This window comes from Hypomesus transpacificus, chromosome 9 (genome assembly GCF_021917145.1).
Source record: "Hypomesus transpacificus isolate Combined female chromosome 9, fHypTra1, whole genome shotgun sequence".
In the NCBI taxonomy this organism is placed as follows: Eukaryota; Metazoa; Chordata; class Actinopteri; order Osmeriformes; family Osmeridae; genus Hypomesus; species Hypomesus transpacificus.
Genome location: NC_061068.1, coordinates 16,388,470 through 16,411,335, shown reverse-complemented (window position 1 = coordinate 16,411,335; position 22,866 = coordinate 16,388,470). Strand labels below are relative to the sequence as shown.

Sequence of the window (22,866 nt, the reverse complement as noted above, 5' to 3'; positions counted from 1 at the left end):
TGGGTTGTTATCTAACTATGCAGAAGCCCGGTGACAACCATTCATTTGAATCAGGTGAATCAGTCAAATTACTCAAGACCCTGCTGCCTCCCAGTGCTCATCTGGACTCGCTGAACACCCAACCCAGTAACACTCATACCACTGCACACGCACTAACCCAGTAAAACTCATACCACAGCACATACACTAACCCAGTACTGCAAACTACACTGGACATAGCTGCATCAGTCACTTTATATTGTTGGAACTCCTCTTTGCTGCTTTTGTCTTTGCTTTCAATCAGATCAGATCAGTTTTGCCATTTTTCCATGTTGCACCATGTTCTTGACGAAACGGCTTTTCGTTCACCATCTGCCCTTTATGGATGAGAATGATACAAAACATGATGGTAGTAGAATTCCACTTTTACAAAAGATTTGCTTCTTCCAGTGTGTGCTGCCTTTGTATAGCATCCTGGTGTCACTGATGGACACTAGAGAAAAAGAGAGAGGTTAGAGGTTAGGTTGAGAATGGTAGAAGTTCGGTGTTAATGAATTTTTACGATGGTAAAACCTTTTCACAGTTCAATTTGAGATATTACAGTGCATTCATGTGGATTATCAGTAAACATGTTAATTCATTAACATAAAATGCAATGATCTCTAGTGAAAATCAAGGATCCAGCATTTCATTTCATTCATGAAGAAAAAACTTTGAAATAAACTAATTCAAACTATTGTGCTAGTGCTGTCAGTCAGTACTTCTCATCCGGCCATATCTGCACTGTAACAGTGATACAAAAATGTACTTCTAAGTGACAGTTGTAATGGCTGTTTGATATATTGCTGTATAGTTCAGGCTATGTCATTGTTTATATTGCTCTGAGGACCGATCAATGTCATCACAACTTTGTACTTTGAAACTGTGTAACATGGCTGACCATTTGTTATGATGACATTTTAAGAATGGCATTTTTTCTTTTTTTTGGGGGGGGGGGGGGGGGGGGGGGGGCATTTCTGCTTCATTTTGATAGTGATGTGTAGGGACTGGACATGTAGGGAAGAGAAAAAGAAGGACTTGCTGGAAATGGTCTAAAATAGATTTAAACCAAGGCCCCTAGAGTAAGGTCTCAGCCTACAATGGCCTTTTTTAACATTGCTGTTACCATAGTAATTTCTTTCTACAAAGACCATTGAAGTGGCAATTGGGAGGATTTGTAGTTCAAAGATTGATGAAGTCCAGGGCAGGTATAAAGACCCACTTAAAGAGCCACCAAGAGTCCACTGCCGTGCTGTTAGATTTCTAAGGCTTGCAACCTCCCAGGGAGTAAGTGCCTCCTCCTCTTAGATGTTAAAAATGCCAATTTTTGAGACACAGTGCAGAAGTTTGCAAGGGCCAGGTCCATTGCGAAAAGTGAGGTGGTAACCATGAATACAGAAAATGTGTGCCTAATCCTGGACTGTGGAGCTGCAACTGTGGAGGGGCGCATATGACTTGCATAAGACTTATCTTATTTGTCTGTATATTCCACTGAAATATGTTTCCAGTTGGCAGAATTACAGTGGATAGAAGAAACTTGACCCCTCAGAGTGGTGTTATGGACGGATGCTGCTTCAGCTCGGTGTAGTGTAGTATATTTGAGGTTATGACACTATTGCTCCAGGTGCAAGGGTTAGGAATTGTGGTTGGATTCTGTTGGGTTGTTTTGGGGTGGTTGGAAATAAAGTAGCGGATGGGTTGGCCAAAGCAGCATAGCGTCATGTTCTGTGGATGTAGAAATGCCACAGGGGAGGGGTGAGGTGAAGGCTCTCATTACAGAGAAGGTTATGGATGAGTGGCAGAGAAAGTGGGACAATGAAGTGAAAGGTCAAAACTTTTATTCAGTACAGCCAATTGTTCAACCAGATAGAGTGTGTTGCCCAGATTAGTCCAGTAATTTTAAGCCAAAAAGGGGGTCAACCTAGGACAAATTGCAACAGAAGCAAACTCAACTGATTTTGTATCTTCAATATGTCCTGAGTAAGGAAAAAAAGGCCCCAAAGAATCCCATAAGGGGAAAGTTTCGAAAAAATATCCAAATACAGCCTATTCCTACGCCTATTCATTATTTTTCTCACGCGAATCGGGTAACATTTTAACCTTTAAATATCACCATGAAAATGATGATTACTTACATTAAGACAAACAAAAAGTGTATTGGAAGTTTTTTTTTTAATGGTTTGTTGTGGGCAAACGGTGCATAATAATGTATGCGCTATAAATACCACAACACATCTAAACATTGGATATAGCCAGGTGAAAATGTCTTGCAGAATCTTGTTGACATCTTAAAAGAATATAAAGGCAAACAAATGTCACCATAAGGGGCAGAGATCCAGTCAATTATTCAAGGTCCACTCAACTGTCAATCAACTGTCACTAAGCTGTAACTCAAAGAATCCCATAAGGGGAAAGTTTCGAAAAATATCCAAATACAGCCTATTCCTACGCCTATTCATTATTTTTCTCACGCGAATCGGGTAACATTTTAACCTTTAAATATCACCATGAAAATGATGATTACTTACATTAAGACAAACAAAAAGTGTATTGGAAGTTTTTTTTTTAATGGTTTGTTGTGGGCAAACGGTGCATAATAATGTATGCGCTATAAATACCACAACATATCTAAACATTGGATATAGCCAGGTGAAAATGTCTTGCAGAATCTTGTTGACATCTTAAAAGAATATAAAGGCAAACAAATGTCACCATAAGGGGCAGAGATCCAGTCAATTATTCAAGGTCCACTCAACTGTCAATCAACTGTCACTAAGCTGTAACTCAGGTAAGAAAGATTTCCTTTTGTTTCTCCTACATGGATTATTCAACCTACATTAATAAAACATACCTGGTGGTCAACTACAATTTATTGGGAACATCTGGATGTGTGTTGAGCTGTGGTACGACGGTGAAACGACCCAGCCCCAAACCCCATCTCTGCAATAATAATTAATAAAGGCTGGTTTAAAGTACTTCTTCCTGACTATGTATTAATGCTTATGGGTAGCCTAAATGGGTTCCATTCAGACCTTAACATTGAGTCTTTTACTGTTGTATGTCAACAAGACATTTTCACCAAGCTATACCCAACGTTTAGATCTGTTGTGGTATTTATGCAAATTAGCACAAACCTAATTAGATTATGCACCGTTTGCCCATGTTAACAAACAATTTAAAAAAACTTGCTATATGTTTTTTGTTTGTCGTAAGTAATCCACTCAGTTATGTTCATGGTGATATCTAAAGGTTAATATTTTTACCCTATTCGTGTGAGAAAAAGAATAGGCTAGCTAGCCTATATTAAAAGGCTATATTTGGGTCTTTTTCACAATTTTCCCCTAATGGGATTCTTCAGGGATTTTTTTTCCTTACTCTGGACATATTGAGGATAAAAAATCAGTTGAGTTTGCTTCTGTTGCAATTTGTCCTACCTTTTTGTATGACTATGTTTAGCTTGTGTTCTGCTCCTCTCTCTTACCAACCGTCTCTGGAGGAGGGGATCCCTCTCTGAATTGCTCCTCCCAAGGTTTCTTCCATTTTTTCTCCCGGTGGGAGTTTTTCTGGGAGTTTTTCCTTGTCTTCCTTGAGGGTTTAGGTTGGTTGAGGGGCAGTTCTATGGGCGCATGTGAAGCCCTCTGTGACATGCTTGCGTGTAAAAAGGGCTATACAAATAAATTTGATTTGATTTGATTTTTCCTAAAATGACTGGACTAGACAGGAGAGGGAAAGAGTTGGTGTGGCGTATAAGATTTGTGAACACTGGATTGAATTAATCTTTGGTGGTGATAGTGCGGTATAGTGATGGTTTGTATGATATGGTGGACAGTTAAAACTGTCAGCCATGCATGTATTTTTTGGGGTAGGGTTGTTTATTGGGGGAGTTAACCTATGTAGAGCTCTTTTCTCATTCTTTTGGGAAACTGGGATTGGTGTAAAGATATGTGTATATTTTATTATGTATTTAATGTTTAGAGTTTTGGAGTTCATTTTGATGCTGAACGTAGATTTCCAGGCGTACACTCCCAAACAGTAGGTGGGGGTAATGCACCTCGATGTCTACCATTATAAGATGAGAGAACAAGAATCCCAGAAAGTAGAACAAATTAAAAACAGAAGCATGGCACTTCAAATGAGCATGGAATTGCCTCAGAAAACAGAATTGGTGAAGCAAGGAGCCGAAGCTCGTATATACCGGAGAACATTTTTGGGCAAACCGACTATTGTGAAAGAAAGGTTTCCGAAATTGTACAGGCATCCTATTTTAGACGAAAAGCTCACACACCGCAGAACTGTTCAAGAGGTACGCTCAATACTACGTTGCAGAAAAGCAGGTATGTAGCTAACAAAACGTCCTTATAATGAAGCACTACTGTATATTCTGACGTTGACTTCGCCAGAAACTAATATTTTCTTTTCATATCAGAAGTGAATCAGCCTTAAAATGTGTTAGGCGTGCGCTCAAAGACTAAACTAGCCGATTTTGTCTCACTTCAGGCATATTGGCACCAGTGGTTTACTTCGTGGACTATGCCTCCCACTGCATCTTCCTTGAGGACATAGTGAGCTCCATCACCGTCAGAGACCACATTGCTGCTATCCACCTTGCCCGGGAAAACCGGGAAGCACATCTGGACCAACTTGCCCAGAAGATGGGTCAGATCCTGGCAAGGATGCATGACGAGGACGTAGTCCACGGAGATCTTACTACATCCAATATGCTTCTGAAGTCCAGTGCAGAGAGTGGGGAAATTGACCTGGTTCTCATTGACTTTGGTTTGAGCTACATCTCTGCCTTACCTGAGGATAAAGGAGTAGACATGTATGTGCTGGAGAAAGCCTTTCTGAGCACCCACCCCAACACAGAAGCCATGTTTGAGAAGCTGCTGAAGAGCTATGCAGCCTCATCCAAGAAATCCTCAGCAGTCATTAAAAAGCTTGACGAAGTTAGGTTGAGAGGGAGGAAGAGGTCAATGGTTGGTTGAAATTAACCAAATTAATGAAAATAAATTAGACATACTCGCTTGACAGATTGTGAGATGTGGTTGAAAATGTAATGTAAAAAATGTAACCACTGCTGTCTGCAAATACCTTTTGTAATAAATTATTTGGTTCTGTTGATTTAGCTGTGTGTTTCCAAATGGGTAACCTTATGACACATGGTAAGAAAAAATAGTGCTGATTATTTCATTCACAGCTTGTTGATTTAATTTATTCATCAACACATTTACACAATTAAGTTCCAACGATTTTACGGTGATATAATCCACTTATGCCACTAAAAAGTGAACTTTTTTTGAAAAATGTTGAATGATCTCAAAACAGTATTTTTATTTGACATTTTCAAAGTGTATTAAGTTTTTGTGAAAGAGCCATTAGTTAAGTATGTTTATAATTTGTAGCAAAGCCTTTATCAAGGTTAGTTTATTGTGGTTGGTGAAATCCAGGCTTTATGGGCACAGCTGAGCACTCTTTACATGGCTCTCGGGCAATAGGTGCAACAGGGCAGATCACGCATGCGTGATGGAAAGGTTACGTTTTGTATTGCTTGCATGCCCTCATCATAATCTACAGGGTCCTTTTGTATTACATTCCAAATGCTACAGGTAAAAACAATACTGTAAGAAAAAAACTCAAGATCTACAACAGAATCGATTCAAATTTGAGTATTAATACAGAATGTGGTGTAGAAACATCCTTTTTTTCTTATTGTGTACACCTTTTTTGACATGTTTGTATGCTTGAGTTCCTTGGAGGTAGACCTTTAAAGCTTTGCTATTAGCCAGACACTCACAGCTTGATTGTGAAATCATAATTTAGATGCATTGAACAACTGTTGTAAAACTTGTTCTTTATTTCTTCACACATCCCGAACAGTTCAACGGATTGAAGCACTGTTGACACCCGCATCACAATTACAGTATTTACAGTTTTTTTACAATTGCTATGACAGTTTTTTCAATACCTTTAACAAGTTTCCTAAACTCTTCAGAATCAGAAAGGGATTTATTCGCAATGAAAGTTTGCACAGACAAGGAATTTAACTAACTTAACACAGTTGTGCTAACTTAACACAGTTAGCACAGCATCCGTCTGTGTAGGCTGTACAATAAACACTTTTCTTGTTGCTTTCACACACAATGCATAGAGTAAACACACATTTTAAATGCTTGAACTTCTTTTACACACAAGCTCAACCAAGACCCAAACAATCGATTTTTACTGCCAAAACCTAAATTATTGGCTAAAGTCAAAGTGAACAGCTGTTTATATTGTAAATTGAAAGACAAATATATCCACTGTATTTTATTCCATTGCTACTGAGAAACAGCTGAAGTTATGCAAATACTGTATATCAAAGCTGATTCCCAACTAGGAAACACTCAGGTGTTGAAGTTCTTTAAATTGCATGACCATATGGTATAGACAGTAAAGAGGACCACTTTGGGCTGATCTGGTGTGGAAAAATTACAATATAGAGCAACACAAGAAAGTAAGAATACAGTAATGTCTGAACAAGGGAGTAGAAGACAAGTACCAGGACAAGGGAGAAGAGTGGGACAAGGGAGAGGGAGAGGAGTTGGAATGTGTGGTGGCGCTCAGAGAAGGGCCAGAGCTAGGGTAATACTGTTAATGGAAGCTATATTGCATATTTCTTGTAGTAATGTCCTGTTGCAAATGAAGCCTTTACTGCAGCAATTATGTTTCTGTCTTATTTTTTTCAATACAGTAACCGTACATTCTATAAAGCTACTCTGAGATGGGTCATCATGTTCTGAATCTATGCAGCAAAAGAAACAAAATGAATGCATTTACAAAACCCAACAAAACTAAAATGTAGAGAGGCTTCAAAAGAAACTGCATTGCAAACACAATCTATAATCCATACTGTGAGACCTGACACATACCTGCATAAATGAATGCAGTTTCTGTAATTCCATCTCATGTTAGTGTTTTTTACAACATTGTGCTATGATTGAATGAATGTGTGGTAAGTGTGTTGGTGCGTTAAGAGTTTAGAAAACTTGTTTAAGGTATTAAACAAGAACTGAACCAATATATATGGCTTAATAGGTTGTTATGGTCTCAAATTGATACGAAAAATAATACGTAAACTGTAAGCCATGTCATATGGTCATGCTTAAATTATGTCCTACAACATCCCTTTTTTTATCATAAATTTGACATAAAAAGACATTTTATAATACTTAAAAGTGCTAATATCAAGCAGTATTTTATTATTTATTTTTGTGCATATAAGGGTCAAGCTCACAAAATGTTTTTGACTTGATGACGACTTGACGGCTTTGCAATTTTAGAAAGTCATAGCCCGCAGTTGTATTATAAGGAAGTAAAATATGATTTTGTTCCTTCAGTAAGCAGGACATTATTCTTCTGATCCACTCATAAACACTAAATAACATTTAGGACAAGAGTACACAAATGTTTGGCAGAAGCACACACATTTTAAGTGGTGTATATCCATTCAAAAACTTTTGAAAACTCTAATTGCTGTACCAATATATAGCTTTGTTCAAAGATTCATCAACATAAGGCAATGTAAGGCTTAGCAGCACACTATGGTCATAACCACAATCCAAAGAACAAGAAAAATCACTCAATTACAAAGTTAATAGCAACAACTAAGTAAGCGTTATACAAAAAAAACTTAAATAAGTGCTATTTCCAGAAGACAAACACTATTAAATGAACACTTTTAGGCCTGCACAGTGTAAACTACATGGTCCAATACAACACCACATATCAAGCAGTGATTGTGACATGCAAGTTGGTTAAGTGTTATTTAGCATAGCATCCAATCCACTGTAATTGGTCCCCCTATGTATGGCAATTCAAATCAATCTCTCCTCGTTGGGTCTACATTTCCCATAGTGCATCTAACAAACATTTGGTATCGAGTTCAGGCTTTATGGCACTTTTAATACACAGAACAAATTATTCAGTGGTGTTGTCCAAATCTAAGTATGCATCAGTCTATTGGGATTAACCCTCCTAAAAGTGAAGGCTAATTTATTTGAACAAATATTTATGGATTACATGGTGTACTGTACTGTATGTTTTGACATAAATCATATAATACATGACAAAGGTTTGCCTGAAAAGGGAGAAAAAAGGAAGAGAGAAGCTAAAGTGTGTTCAACTGAAATCCCGATTAGTTAGAATCATGGGGACGACCAGTGTCCACACATAGAGGGACAAACACACCCAGCTGGAAGTGATCTTCACCCACACGGCTGGCCATTTGCTGGTCATGGCGTTGTAGTCTGCGTCAGGGCTAATAAAAACAATCAACAAAGTGATGTACAGACTTTCCCATGTAATAGAGTAGAGTAGCTTATTATACTTTTAGCAGTGCTGTCTACAATTCTTTGACATGAACTGAGGAAAGCATTTCCATAAAAAGAATAGTTTTACTCTCATATGTAAACTCATACTATGAGCAATGTATGTCGCAGTTGGAGGCGTCTACTGACCTGTACCAGTTGGTAAGAGTCATCATGATGTAGAGGGAGGCCAGGAAGAGCATGAAGTGGAAGAAAGAGTAGCTATACTGGACCACGTCTCTCTCGTTGTCCTCCACACGCCTGGGCCCACTGACCACCCCACCCTCTGACTCGACCGGAGTGCTGGCATTGCTCTCGGCCAGGATGATGGCATCGTTAGAGGCCATGGTCAGCTTATTCACCTGGCTGGTGTTGGAGGAACGGATACTGCCCAGAAGGAGAAAAAGGACCTTACAATAGTGCTTGTAATATCCCAGGCAATAGTGGTTTTATCTGATCTGACAGTTGTACTGCTTTATAGTAATACTTAAGTTAGGGTTAGTTATGGTTAAAGTTAGTTCTGCTTGCTGTATGAACATATGCTAAGCAGCAACCAATACAGTCCATTTACTAATATTCTCAAAACAGCATCAACATAATTTGCATCAACCTCAATACACAGCCTCTGCATGCTAGCGGTTACATTTCTCACACATTAGCAGGGGCTTGTGCATTTGTTCAAACCATACCTCAATTTTGTATGTCACTCCCATGCTATAATACCTTGAGTAGAGGATACAGAGGATGAAGATGGCCAGGCCCACGATGCTCTGGGCATCCCACCACTGCAGGTAGGGCGATGAAGGAGTGGGCACCTCCGTGCCGATGATCACCACTGCTGTCTGGTTCTCGATCTCCAGAGGGGCCGGCGTTGGGACGGCGATCTGCTGGAAGATGCTCAGCAGGCTGGGGTTGCATGCCCGGTCTGAGGGGGGTGGTTCGGACGAGGCCATCATCCATAAGGGAAAATAAGAGGGATAGGTGTGGGGGGGAGGGGGGGGACATATTCAGTATAATACGTTTAGGTTGTTACTACTACAAGTTCCCTGTTTTAAAAAATGTAAGGTTATTAGAGATTGCTTCATCTCAATAAAATGGGTGTTTTTATTTAAAACAAATCTCTCACCAGGCTCGTTGGTCATAGCAGACCAGGTCAGATACATGGTGTACAAGGTGATGATGGATGACTGAAGTAAACCAGACCTTGGCTGGGACTCCTACACACACACAGTACCTTGTGAAGATTTAGTTGTCAGCAACAGTGCTATAACTAAAGGCCTCCAGCTTTCAAGTGTATGTGTTTTAAGTATATTGATTTAAATCGGTTCACTTATCACTTCAACAAATTGATAAGTAGAAAGGTAATGTAGCTGAATGGTTCAGTGTGCCTGACCTGTACTTTGGGAAGGACAGACACAACAGAAGCCATGAAGCAGAGGAGCATGTTGAAGCTGATGAAGAACTTGTTGATAAGACATCCCTCTGGCTGGGTGTAGAAGACGAAGAAGAGGATGATGGCGATGAACGACAGGATGTAGTTTAGGATTGTCACAGTCAGTAAGGCTATCCAAGACAGAATCAGATTGGATTAGGTTTCAAAACTTGTCTGTGGAGCCAATCTCAACCAGCAGTAAATTGTCTGACTAAACAGTAGAAAATGCACACTAAACAATAAATATTGTGATATTGTAAAACAATTACAATAACACAACAAAAATATTGTAAGCTAATTCTAAATACATTTTATAATTTCTCCTTACCTGCGTACCAGCCCTTGGCATTTCCTGTTTCCATTTTGTCCACCCAGGACTCATTCCAAGAATGGGCAAAGTCTACCAGAAGAACCAACTGGATAAGGATGAAACAGAAAGCCCCGCATGTTCCCACCACGAACCATGCTGCAACCACAGTCACAAGTAGAGCACAGGTTCAACATTCAGGTCAACAATGCATTTCATCACAAAGCAAACAATGCACTAAAATAGTTATAAGTTCGTAGATAGTTATAGACATAACCTTAATTGCAGCTGAATGCTCATATCCTTTACATTAATTGATTACAACAAGTGCGATTGGTCAAATTCCAAACCATTACTGCTTGAAAAAAGGATGACATAGTTCTTACTGCGGGTGAAAGGCCCCTCTGGGATGTAAAAGGCACCAGTGGTCACTGCCACCATGGCAGCAATCTTGAAGAACCAGAACCTAAGAGAAGGAGGAAATTCTCTGTCAGTGGGCAAAGTGTTTTTTACCTTAACATTTAACATTCATGTGTTATGATTATGGATCTTTATAATCAGTAAATTATACATTCGAATAAAGATTAATAACTAGAGATTTCCTGTTTGTATGTCAAGTGGGAATGAAATGAAAGATATTTTGAAGGTATATTTTTCCAGGTATATAATCTGACATTGGAAAATAGGTTAAGGCTCTTCCAGAAAACTGAATGTGTCGTGATCCAAGTTGCAACCCAGCACACCTCTGTAACATCTGTAATTTCCTGAATTATGCCGGAACCTCATTTGTGCAAAATGGTTCCTTTTCATCCATAGTCCTTAGTCCTAATCCATAGTCCATAGTCCTAATCTTTTCTGTTAACTTCCAGGTACTGAATTTAATTTTAATTTAGACTATTGTATTTCATCTTTCTAGAACCTTACCTTCCACACCAGCCTTTATCCGCAGAGGATATTTTTTACATTTATATTTACCCGTTGTGGATGGCAGCACGGGGGTCCTTGGTGTTCTTAACGTGGATCATGCTCAAAGCAAATGCCAGGAAGCACATGCTCATACCAAAGCACACTCGGTAGACAGCCTTGTAGCCAACAAAGATCTCACAGTTCACGTTGGCATGGACACCCGGGATGGAAGAGCCAGCTCCATCTTCACAGAACCCTGGGATCTGTCACACAAGGAGAAACAACGGAAACACAACAACATGTAGAGGTTGAACAAGTATTTCAGGGATGACAGAGAATTTCAATTGTGATCTGAGAAATATAGGTACTAAAACCACTGAAAAGAACTGTCATCACAAGCTGCATCATGGGTACTGCACTATCTACCTATAATTCCAGAAAGCTGTGAGTGTCACCGACATTATCGCGGGCACTGTGCCCTATAATTTCAGGAATCTGTCTGTGTGCGCCACCAATTTTATCACGAGCACTGTGCACTATCTATAGGAATCTGTATTTGTGTGTTTCACTGACATCTTTATCACCGACTTCATCACTGGCACTGTGCACTAGTACATAAAATTGCAGATAAAAACATATCTTAACATAAAGCCCCATCACCAAAGCAAATTTCACAGTACACACATCTTTCATTCAAAGGTGGTCCGTCTTTTTGAACAAACTTCTGTCACACACAGGGAAGCCATTGATTGGTCCATACCCTTTTCAGCTGTTGATCAACCCCCGGTGACAGCATGATGCAGGCTATAATTGTCCCTAGCAACAGAATGAAGGCATAGATGACTCGCGTCACTGTGGAGTTCTTGCTGTTGGGACAGCATCTGCACATCAGGCATGTTGCACTGCTACAAAGACATGGCACCTAAGGAAAAAGAGCAGATAATAAATCAAGCAACGTTCACTCATATACAGAGAATAGACAGAAGTCCAGTGAATTGAAGTGTATAGACATTGTACATTGCCACCAGTGGGAAACTGTAACAATTCCTTGTTCTTTTTTTTAAGTGTACAATATTATGTGATTCTCAAACTGTTTCAGTCAGCTTCTCTGAAAACAGAAAAACATTTCATCAGATGTTCCGGTTTGTTACCAACCAGAAACCAGTCTCCATGACGGGCAAAAGCGAGTTTCCCGGTCCCTTCCTGCATCTACCAAGTTGAACAATGGATTTTGGTGTTTCAAAACCCATTGACCATTCCCTGCTGTATGACTATGTTAAGCCTGTGTTCTGCTCCTCTCTTTCACCAACCGTCTCTGGAGGAGGGGATCCCTCACTGAATTGCTTCTCCCAAGGTTCTTTCAATTTTTTCTCCTGCTGTGAATTTTTCTGGGAGTTTTTCCTTGTCTTCCTTGAGGGTTTACGTTGGTTGAGGGGCAGTTCTATGGGCGTATGTGAAGCCCTCTGTGACATGCTTGCATGTAAAAAGGGCTATACAAATAAATGTTTATTTGATTTGATCAGATCCATTATAATTATCCTCTTTCTATAGACCAATTATTTGTTTGTAAACATTCGGGATGCGCGCGCAATGTGGTTGCAGAAAACCGGGAAAGGATAGCATTTAAAATGGCAAAGGGACCTCACGGATAATACAAATAGTTGATTTAAAAAGACCAAAAAGGTCGAAGAGGACAGCCGGTAAGAGAGAAAGCGATTACCCATTGATCTGTCACATCAGAATGTTGATTTGGGTCACGAAATTCTTGGAATTTGAGTGAGAATGTCGCCCGGTACAGACAGCATAGTCGAGCGGCAACCATGTCTTCACGTCATGTCACAAAGTTCATAATTTTACAGTTTTACAGTCAGTTTTACATCTAAAAAGTTTAGCAGGGCAGCTTTCAAGAGATATGGGAATTCTGCTTTTAGCCAGCTGGTCCGATTATTTTTCTGATTTGTTTAAACTGGCAATCAGAGTGAGACTGCGTCCCGTTACACTGTTTTGACGTTAGCCTCATTCAGACTCGATCACTGGCAGTGTGCACAATGTTGTTTTTCACTTCATTCTACACCAAAAACTTCAGGGAGGACTGCCTAATGTAGATACGAGTCTGATGAAGATAGCCAGCATCTCGGATTTCTTTAACCGAGCCTGTTCATTCGTCATTTGCCTGAGAAAGCGACCTCCGTTAGCCAGGCTAGTTTTGCCGGATCACTTGGTCAGGCTATTTAAAGGTATCGGGGTCAAGTGACTTTCTTGCATTAACAAGTGAAACGTAAATGTATTTGTCCAAAGGCCAAGAGCCTCAAAATGTTCACATCAAGCCATGCAATCCAGTGGCCAGATATATATGATGACCTGATCGGCACTCCAAGTGTAATAGACAGGGGAGAAGTTCGTCTTTTGCAACCGACATGCGCAGTTGAGCCTGCTTGACAGTTGTGTGACATAGGGTGATAATTGGTCTATAGCAGTGTAGTCCGGTCTCCGAGGACCAATTAGACCAAGGGCAAATCCATGCAAAGTTCACCCTTACCATAGAAAAAAAAGTTGTGCCCACACAATTATAACTGTTGTTAAAATGTTCACTTAGGTCTATATTGTGTTGCATGTAACCACTCTGATCTATATGTATAGACAATTGCACTCTTTTACATAATATTCAAGTTGTGCACTCATGCAAAAAAAACATTTGTCAAATGGCCGTTTTGTACCATTTCAAGAACGGGGTAAATGGACTACAGTTTTCAATAAAATGTTACCAATTAGCATTTTCCTGATTGACAAGGGAATGATAGAGCATTGTGTATGCTCAGCTTGAGTTTAAAGCACAACTCCTTAAATGCATTAAGCCTCTTGTTTATGAGTCAGTGAGTTCCATGGCCAAGTCACGTCCGTAACGTTTAGTAGAATAAGTTTCTACCTATCACCGTGCCAATGCTACAACATCCAAAGTTTCTGTGCAAAGCTTATTTATACCAATGGTTAGTTTAATAAAAAAATCTTGCCCCTTTGTTACTTTTAAAAACTTTAATGATGTGTTATGGACGTGACGTTAAGGACGCTACACAATGTAAATCTTCACAATACACTGTTCACAACACAATGGAAATGTTCTCAAATGAAACGGCAAAGCTAACAATTGTGTTTTCGGCTGTCATAACCCCTTTGACCGACGTGTTTCATGATTATAGTCGGAATCATGGGTAACACTAGCCTGGCTTCCAGCCCAACTTAGCCCCGCCCACCAACAAATTTGGTCGGGAAGTTGGGTCTGGAGGGGCTCGTATTGGGGACAAACTATATAAAACCAGGATCTGGGCGGACTCATGAAATGGATAATTGAATATGGGGAGTCAGGTGGCTGAGCGGTTAGGGAAACGGGCTAGTAATCAGAAGGTTGCCAGTTTGATTCCCGGCCGAGCAAAATGACGTTGTGTCCTTGGGCAAGGCACTTCACCCTACTTGCCTTGGGGGAATGTCCCTGTACTTACTGTAAGTCGCTCTGGATACGAGTGTCTGCTAAATGACTAAATGTAAATGTGAATATAAGATCTGTATTAATAATTGTAATACTGTAAATTATTTTGTATTTACCGTACATAATTTTGGTATCTGTCTTTATATTTCTACTCTATGTTTACGGCCCATCTAACCACCTTGTTAACTTACCACAGATGTGACCTCTGCCCAGTCTGCAGGACGACACCATATTATTGATTAGACTGATCTTACTGAAGGATGGAAGTCTTTGATGTGCAGTGAGGCAATGACTGGCCCTGGGACAGCTGTGTGTCTGTCTTGTGATTGTGGGACGGACCAATGACTCTTGAGAACGATGTATTATAAAATTATGTGTTGTCTGAAGTTCTGTGGGTTTTAGTGTGCATCAGCTGGGAGGTGCTGATGTTACCGGATTCTCCGGTTCTGTCTAGGAAACTAGATGGAACTGTCTATAGACCAATTATCACCCTACGTCACACAACTGTCAAGCAGGCTCAACTGCGCATGTGGGTTGCAAAAGACGAACTTCTCCCCGTTCTATTACTCTTGGAGTGTCGTTCAGGTCATCATATATCTCTGGCCACTGGATTGCAGGGCTTGATATTAACTTGTTGAGGCTCTTGGCCTTTGGACAAATACATTTACGTTCACTTGTCTATGCACAAAAGTCACTTGACCCCGATACCCTTAAATAGCCTGTCCAAGTGATCGGGCAAAACTAGCCTGGCTAACGGAGGTCGCTTTCTCAGGCAAATGACGAATGAAACAGACAGGTTAAAGAAATCCGAGATTCTGGCTATCTTCACCAGACTCGTATCTACATTAGGCAGTCCTCCCTGACGTTTCTGGTGTAGAATGGAGTGAAATACAACATTGTGCACACTGCCAGTGAGCGAGTCTGACTGAGGCTAACGTCAAAACAGTGTAACTGGGATGTAGTCTCACTCAGATTGTCAGTTTAAACAAATCAGAAAAATAATCGGACCAGCTGACTTTAAAAGCAGAATTCCCATATCTCTTGAAAGCTGCCCTGCTCGACTTTTTAAATGTAGAATTGACTGTAAAAGTGTAAAATTATGAACTTTGTGACATGACGTGAAGACATGGTTGCCGCTCGACTATGCGGTCTGTACCGGGCGACATTCTCACTCAAATTTCAAGACTTTCGTGACCCAAATCAAAATTCTGATGCGACAGATCATTGGGTAATCGCTTCTCTCCTATAGGCATGTCCTCCTCGACGCTTTTGGTCTTTTTAAATCTAACTATTTGTATTAGCCGTGTGGTCCTTTTGCCATTTAAAATGCTATCCTTTCCCGGTTTTCTGCAGCCACAGTGCGCGCGCATCCCGATTGTTTACAAACAAATAATTGGTCTATTGAATGGTCTTTGTGTACTGTGTTACTGTAGCCTGGGTGCCAGCCGAACTTAGCCCCGCCCACAAAAAAGTTTGGTCGGGAAGTTCGATCTGGGGTTGCTCAGTTGGGGAAAAACTCTGCCCAAACAAGAGCTGTTCGGACCAATCAAATTGTCAGGGCGGGCTTTGTACGATGATGGACAGATGATCAACAGTAACATAATCACCCACGTCACGAAAGAGCGCTTGGGTTGAATTCAACAAACAACATATTACGTTGCTCTGATTGGTTGTAGGTCTATCCAATTTACGCCCCATAGTCACAGCCCAACGGAAAGTTATCAGACTCATATTCTGACAAGAATTATGAGTATGACAACGTCAGGCTAGGGTAACATGATATAGCCTAAACATCTTCAACGCTCGACATCTTCTCCAGTGATACTGAAATTTCGAGTAGCCTAATTGTCTTGCCGTAACCGTCTTTGCCATAACCTCGATCCCCGCTCCATGTTTGTAATATTTACTTCCTATTAGAGAGGGAACTCGAAAGTGCTCGAGGGACTCGATTGGTTTAGGCATTTAAGGCGGCGCTCTGTAATTTGCTCGCGCTACCTGTCGGATCAAGCTGAGGTAGAATTGACAGCTTCGATCAAAGATGTCTTAAAGGGGTCATTGACTGTGTTTTGGGGGTATTTCACGCAGTTTATTTGTAACTCAATGTTTTTAATTTCAGTGCTTAATTAATAGTTTAATGTTGAAAATCACTATTTATGTAGGCATTTTATGTAATTTGCAGAAGACTGGTCCAGACGCGTCACATCCATGACGTTCAAACGTCATATCAGAAATGCTGGTTTCCCAAAAAAGACAAATATTAAAAAAAATACTTTTTTGTGTTCATTACTCAAAATCATTTGTAAGACTGTGTGAGAGTTTTCACAGCTAAAGATGATTGGTGACCATTCTGAACTTTTATAATAGTAATTTGAGAACAACTCCATCTAAAAAAAGATAAGGGGTCCTTTTCTTGTACCCAGCGCAATTGACTTTGTACACTGACGCAAGTATCATTCCTATTTTGCACTCTACGGAAAGACTTTTCCCTTCACAGACGCACGTCGGTAAATTAGGGAAGGATTAAGGAACTTGCGCTCCCAGGGCAGTTCAGCAAAAAGAGGGGGTGTGTTCCGGCGCAAACGTATGGAAGCAAATCGTGACCAAAATTCAAATTTCCAGAAATGCATTTTCATTTTAAGAATGTGGCTGCATTATTTGACTCATAAATAAAAATAGTAATCAATCATCCTATTTGCATTTGCATTTTCTTCCTCAAGACTGCACATGTTATGCCATAATAATAAAAAAAAACAGAGCAGACATTGCATTTTCATTTTCATGTTCTGCCCGCAAAGAACTGCCCATAATTCGAAAACGAAAATGCATTCTGAGCGGCGCCGTAGAGTGACGTCAGTAGCCGCTCTTCTTCAGCTCCCTGCTGACCGAGCTACCCATCTTGTTCGGTAGGGGGCGGTGTGCACATACGCATTGCATTACATGGCAAATGTGCCGGGAAAATTGATTGAATTGCCGGGTCTTTAGAGGACGCATCACAGATCATGGCGCTCCCTCAAATTGTGCAGACACTGATAGAATTAGCTGAGCTGGTAGAAACTAATAATATATCTGAGTCTGATGCCCGTGACCGAGTAGAACAAGTCACAGAGAGCTTGGCTGCATACTCTGCCGTCACAGACGTACACATTAATGAGGTTGCCATAGTAAACCTCTCTTCAGTCCTGGAACGGCTGGATGCTGTGGAGCCTCAAATGGGACGGGGACGACCAACCATCCACATCCCGTTCGAGTCCATCGAAAACTATTTATTAAATGGTTTAAAAATAAAGGACATAGCGGAGCTGTTGTCGGCAAAATTCAATTTGAAATGTAAAATTTGAAAATGAAAATGCAAATTTTACATTTCAAATTGAATTTTGGTATTTATTTGCTGGGGCATATTTTGAAAATTAAATTTCAAATGTCTTTTTCGTTTTCATTTTAATTAAGTGAAAGAATGAGCAGTCTTAAGGAAGAAAATTAAAATGCAAATAGGATGATTGATTACTAATTTCATTTATGAGTCAAATAATGCAGGCACATTCTTAAAATGAAAATGCATTTCTGGAAATGCATTTTCATTTGAATTTTGGTCACGATTTGCTTCCATACAAACGTTCCTTGGTGTTATTTAGCAGTTTGCAAAAGACAATAGGGGTTATGCGGAGCGCTCAGCGTTCGAACCGGAAAACAGATGTAATCGTTTCCGCTTCTCACTTTTGTACACATCTGCAGCGCTAGGTGATCCAAATAACTTATATTGACAGGGAAGTTCAAGGATTTTATACGTTGTATTACTCTCTACATTAGGGTAAGTGTGACAGGAATAAAGTGATGAGTTCATATAATGTTATAATAGCCTAACGTTGGACCGTTTCCCAGGAGGTAGCACTAGCTCTACACATTAACTACAACGTTACAGTAAGCTACATAGCTACACAACTAATGCTAAGTTATCAATGAAATATATGAATTCAGCAAATTAATTTAAGAAGCTCATTTTAATTTAGTGTCATATCCATATCATTATTCTGGTTTCTATAGCTAGGACCTATCGTTCCTAGAAGGAATTACGTTTACTAGCCTTCCACTAGGCCAAACAAAACGTTAAAGTTAGCAGGTGTATATGATTACGCTACCGACAAAATTGACCTGTAAATAAATACTGTCACACTGGTAGTTGTTGCAGTTGATTGCCAAACACTGCATTCTTTGAGTACACTTGGACTTCTACAGGTACAGTCTTCGTTTGACTGTTTTAATCGTCTGCGAGCAAAAAAAAAGGGCTACTCCCCAGGGTACTCGGGGCTCTGGAAGTCCGTTTGGCAATCCTGTGTACATGGGAAATTGTAATTGAGGGTTGCTCCTTTAAACACCGGCTATAGTAGGTGGCCTTTACTACGCTGTGTTTACCTCAAAAGCGGCCGGCCGGAAGTAGTTTCATCTGTTTTGTAGAACCAGGAAGAATGTTGCGCATAACCCCTATTCCGCCACAGACCAGGAAAAGGTTAGTCTAAGGTCAATGGTGCGTAATTCAGATGCTATTTTAAGGGTGCATGCTTGGCCCGTGCGCACTACTGGCAAGGCCAGGCTCCTTTTCCTGCAAGCTACGTTACATTTCTTCCATGTCAATGATTGAAAAAAGTTTCATGAGTCTCTGTATGTGAACTTGATTTTTAACAATTGTGGCAAATTCCGTTATAATAGCAATCCGCAAGATAACAAGCGTGCCTGCTCTTAAAGGAAATGTGAGATGTTGCTCTGATTGGTTTATTGCACGTTACGCCCAAACCACACCTATGAGTAATGTAGCTACTTCAGACCAACCCATTTTAGATTTGCGCCAGGCGCAGAGTCATTTATCCCGCCGGTATAATAGCAACAGTGCCGGAGTCCCACCCACAAAGTCACTTGCGTTTCACTTTTTGCTACTTACGTTTCGGATTGTTAAAATAGGGCCCAAAATGTCATTATCAATGCTATTTTGGTGGCCATCTTGAAAATCTCCAGTGACATTTCAGATGGTTTTCTTAATGATAAAACTATTTCACAAGTTATTTTAGATGTTGAGAAAAGCGCTGTGAAAATTTGATTCTTGATTTCCCAACAGATTCTGTGTGTTTTTCAGACACGTTACATCCATAACAGAATAATGTCACAACCATAATGCAGGTTTTTCCTCATAAAATTATGCATAAAAGACTTTTTGCTATGTGTTTATGTTCACCTAAAACTCCATGATCATGTCAATATCAAACTTTCTACATTAGACTGTCATTTCTCGTCACATCCATAACGCATAATTTTTTGTTTTGTTTTCCTCCTCTATTTTACCCATTGAGTACTTTCAGAATATGCATGACTAATTTAAATATTGTAATAAGCTTTGTTTTACTGATAAATTCTCTGTTTTACTGATAAACACTGACTCAGATGTACTCATCTAACTTGTTTGATGAGACACTGTACATTTATTCTGACATACTCCAAGCTTGTGTTTGCATTGTCCCTTTAAGGCACTCACCTGAGCTTGAAGATTGTAAACAAGTTAATACTCCATGTAGACAGGCAAGGTCGACTTAGTGTAGGCCAGGCCATGGGCACGTGTCAAGACACCTATCCAGTTGCCTCCTTAGCATGACTAAGGAGGCAACCAGTGTGCCAGCCTCTGACCTCCATCCAATCATAGATGGTCTGGGAGGCAAACAACTCTCAATCAGAGTATGATAACCATATAATGTAATACCTTGGACTTGGACAATGGACTTGACCGTATTGGTTGCATGTTTTTACTACAGGGTTTGACATTCTTTTATCAACTGTAGCATACTCAAAATACGACTATGTTATCTGTGGGGCCCAAACACTGGCAACAAGAGGGCAGATTACCCTTTGTCCTCTTTTTGTTGCTCTCATTGCATAAATTAACTCAAGCATTTTTGCTTTACAAGAACAAGATTCAGCCATAGTATGTGCCTTCATTGCTGTGTATTAACAGGCTTAAATATGGCCTTTAGTTTTCGTATTAGGCAATGGAAGCAACATTAATCCAGTTCATCACGTGTGGAGCAGATGACTACTGTGCTTTGATTAACCCTTTCATATTTAGTGTAGTTATTTGTCTTCACTCTATCCACTGACAGTTATAAACACGTTTGTACTTAGCCTATAATAATCATACAACAGAAAGCTAATTAGTTATAAAAAACGTATATTTGTTTATAAAAAGGTAGGCCCTACCTAAACACTGTCTACGTGAAACGTTTGAAATATCTGGCAGTGCTGACATCACTGTAGCCTACATTAATAAAAACAACTCAAATATAGCCTTCACAGTCAAGACGAAGATGTAGGTTTCCTGCTGTATTTCCTCTGGAAATAAATGGGTGACATGTGACTCTGGATAAGAGCGTCTGCTAAATGAGTAAATGTATTCACTAGTGTAGCTATACCATCTGACCTGTTGCTTAGGGTAGGCTACTCGCTGTATCAATCTACTCATCATCAACCATGCAAATTAAATAAAAAATAAAACCGATAATAAATGGCCTGATGTCGGTATATAACTTACCCAGCTTGCAAAAGAAAAGGCCCCCAGTAAAGCTCCCATGGTCGTCCTGTTTCAGCGCCTGAGCACTATGTAAATCCGTTTTCTTTCTCGAACGAAACCCGCTAATTTCCTGCCCCTCCAGGTTGGATTTCAAGCGCAAACACAACTGTAACCTATTGTAGATTTTCAAACAAATACATTATTATATTTTATCATTATCAAGATGTGGTTAGTCTTTGCTATCGGCCACTTAATTTCTTAAACTGTCAGTGCGATAATTTTTTCCTATGTTTGAGACAGTAGACGCTACAGTAATCTACAGTTGTCTACTGTATTAATTAGGTCTGTTTTTTTCATGCGTCATTCGATGATGTCATTACGTTCAAGAACGTTTATAAAGTGCAACCACAGAATGCAAAGATTTTGAATGAAACGTTGTAGAAAGCAGTTGTTTAATGATGCGATTCTATATAATCAGAAATCCCGTGTCCATTGTTGATTTTAAAGCAAGATTAGATACTTGAAAAGGAAACTTAAATTTAAGGATTTTTAAGATCTACTGTGATTGTATAACATTCAAATGCAATATAGCCTACTGTAGCCTACACATTTTTCAGTTCTATATTTGGATAGGGAATATGAAATAAGCGACTGATTTGCTTGTTGCACGTCCAAGTAAAAAAACAGTTGACTTCATCTGAATCCAGAAGTAATAGTATAGTCAACAGACACCCCCTTGTGGCCAGTATTATGAGGAACGCCACTGCAGAAAGATGTGGCAGCTTAGTCTTTCTATGCTTTGAGTGTCCTTATTTACAACATTGCTGACCAGTGAATGCTGACCATACTCACATGATCCTACATCAAAGAAAAGGAGGAAATAATATTATAAACATGCCAGCATGCCATCCATAAGGCAGCTGGTGGGTAGTTTAGAAGATAGTGTTTATTTGGAGAATATTCTTAAGATCTTTATTAATTTGATCCCCCCTTCCTCTAAAGATCTGATATGACTGGATGTGTAAACTGTTATTCCAGAGACTGACTCATGTAAGAAAGAATGCAATGATTTAGTCAGATCTGCAACCTGCACTCACAGTTGTGCTCTCCCTGTCTTGTCTCCCTATTGTCCTCCCAATACTCATTCAGTCCTCTAGTTGAAGGTTGGAGGATGTCTCAACCTTGAACTTGGTTTCTCTGCTGTTGGCACCCTTGGCGCTGCCAAAGGTATCACTGCCCGTGGTGTGGGTGGCAAGGGCAGCAGGGGCGGACTGAGGCATTCTCAGTGGGAGGGCAGAGAAGGCTGAGGTGGTGGTGGAGTAGGAAGGGTCAGTATGAGGCCTGGCACCCCTCTGACCAAGTCTCTTGGTCATGATGAAGGCAAACGTTCTCTGTTCCTCGCTCAGTTGGCGCCTGCGGATGAGCTGTTGCTGCTCCAACCTCCGCAGGGTCTGGACAGACGGTAGATGAGCATGGATGAGAACAAAGGAAATGGCTGTCATAATGTTTTAATGGCTGTCCAGCACATAACAAGTAGTCCTATTGAACTATCTCACTACTGGGTGAGATAGTTCAAGATTGCGATCACAATACTAAGATTATTGATATGGTACAAGAACCTTTATCTTTTCGTCTTTCATAAGGCACCACACTGAATATAGCCCTTGAGATATAAATAAAATGAATATTTTGGTAGCCTACAATTGAGAGAAAGTCTACCATGGGATTACATTATTTATGGAAGAGAGAGCAAAACATTACAAAGTTTGTTAGATAATTAAACATCTTAAGACATTACATGGTGTATCCTTTTGGGCACGGCCTGGC

General features: G+C 40.0%; 2 protein-coding genes across 2 annotated transcripts; one reads left to right on the top strand and one right to left on the bottom strand.

The window, feature by feature from the left end:
* Positions 1-4,060: 4,060 nt before the first annotated feature.
* On the top strand, positions 4,061-5,139 carry tp53rk (TP53 regulating kinase). Its single transcript, XM_047025989.1, has 2 exons — positions 4,061-4,352; positions 4,516-5,139. Exons 1-2 carry the CDS (start codon positions 4,064-4,066, stop codon positions 5,001-5,003), a joined length of 777 nt encoding a protein of 258 aa, XP_046881945.1. The 5' UTR covers positions 4,061-4,063; the 3' UTR covers positions 5,004-5,139.
* A 713-nt stretch (positions 5,140-5,852) lies between these two features.
* On the bottom strand, positions 5,853-21,378 carry si:ch73-267c23.10 (serine incorporator 1). The gene is made up of 10 exons (XM_047025988.1): positions 21,061-21,378; positions 11,769-11,930; positions 11,078-11,271; positions 10,489-10,568; positions 10,124-10,261; positions 9,757-9,926; positions 9,490-9,580; positions 9,087-9,288; positions 8,514-8,750; positions 5,853-8,314 (listed from the first exon to the last, which is right to left on the bottom strand). The coding sequence occupies exons 1-10, from the start codon at positions 21,097-21,099 to the stop codon at positions 8,176-8,178; spliced, it is 1,452 nt and encodes a 483-aa protein (XP_046881944.1). The 5' UTR covers positions 21,100-21,378; the 3' UTR covers positions 5,853-8,175.
* Between the last annotated feature and the right edge of the window lie 1,488 nt (positions 21,379-22,866).

What these genes read in the sequence shown, in the direction of transcription:
- tp53rk (XM_047025989.1), top strand. Translation starts at nt 4,064, where the DNA reads ATGCACCTCGATGTCTACCATTATAAGATGAGAGAACAAGAATCCCAG. An exon ending in ACTACGTTGCAGAAAAGCAG is followed by an intron (nt 4,353 to 4,515) that starts GTATGTAGCTAA and finishes GTCTCACTTCAG; the next exon opens with GCATATTGGCACCAGTGGTT.
- si:ch73-267c23.10 (XM_047025988.1), bottom strand. Translation starts at nt 21,099, where the DNA reads ATGGGAGCTTTACTGGGGGCCTTTTCTTTTGCAAGCTGG. An exon ending in TTGATCAACAGCTGAAAAGG is followed by an intron (nt 11,272 to 11,768) that starts GTATGGACCAAT and finishes CTTGTGTGACAG; the next exon opens with ATCCCAGGGTTCTGTGAAGA. An exon ending in CGTGCTGCCATCCACAACGG is followed by an intron (nt 10,569 to 11,077) that starts GTAAATATAAAT and finishes TCCTTCTCTTAG; the next exon opens with GTTCTGGTTCTTCAAGATTG.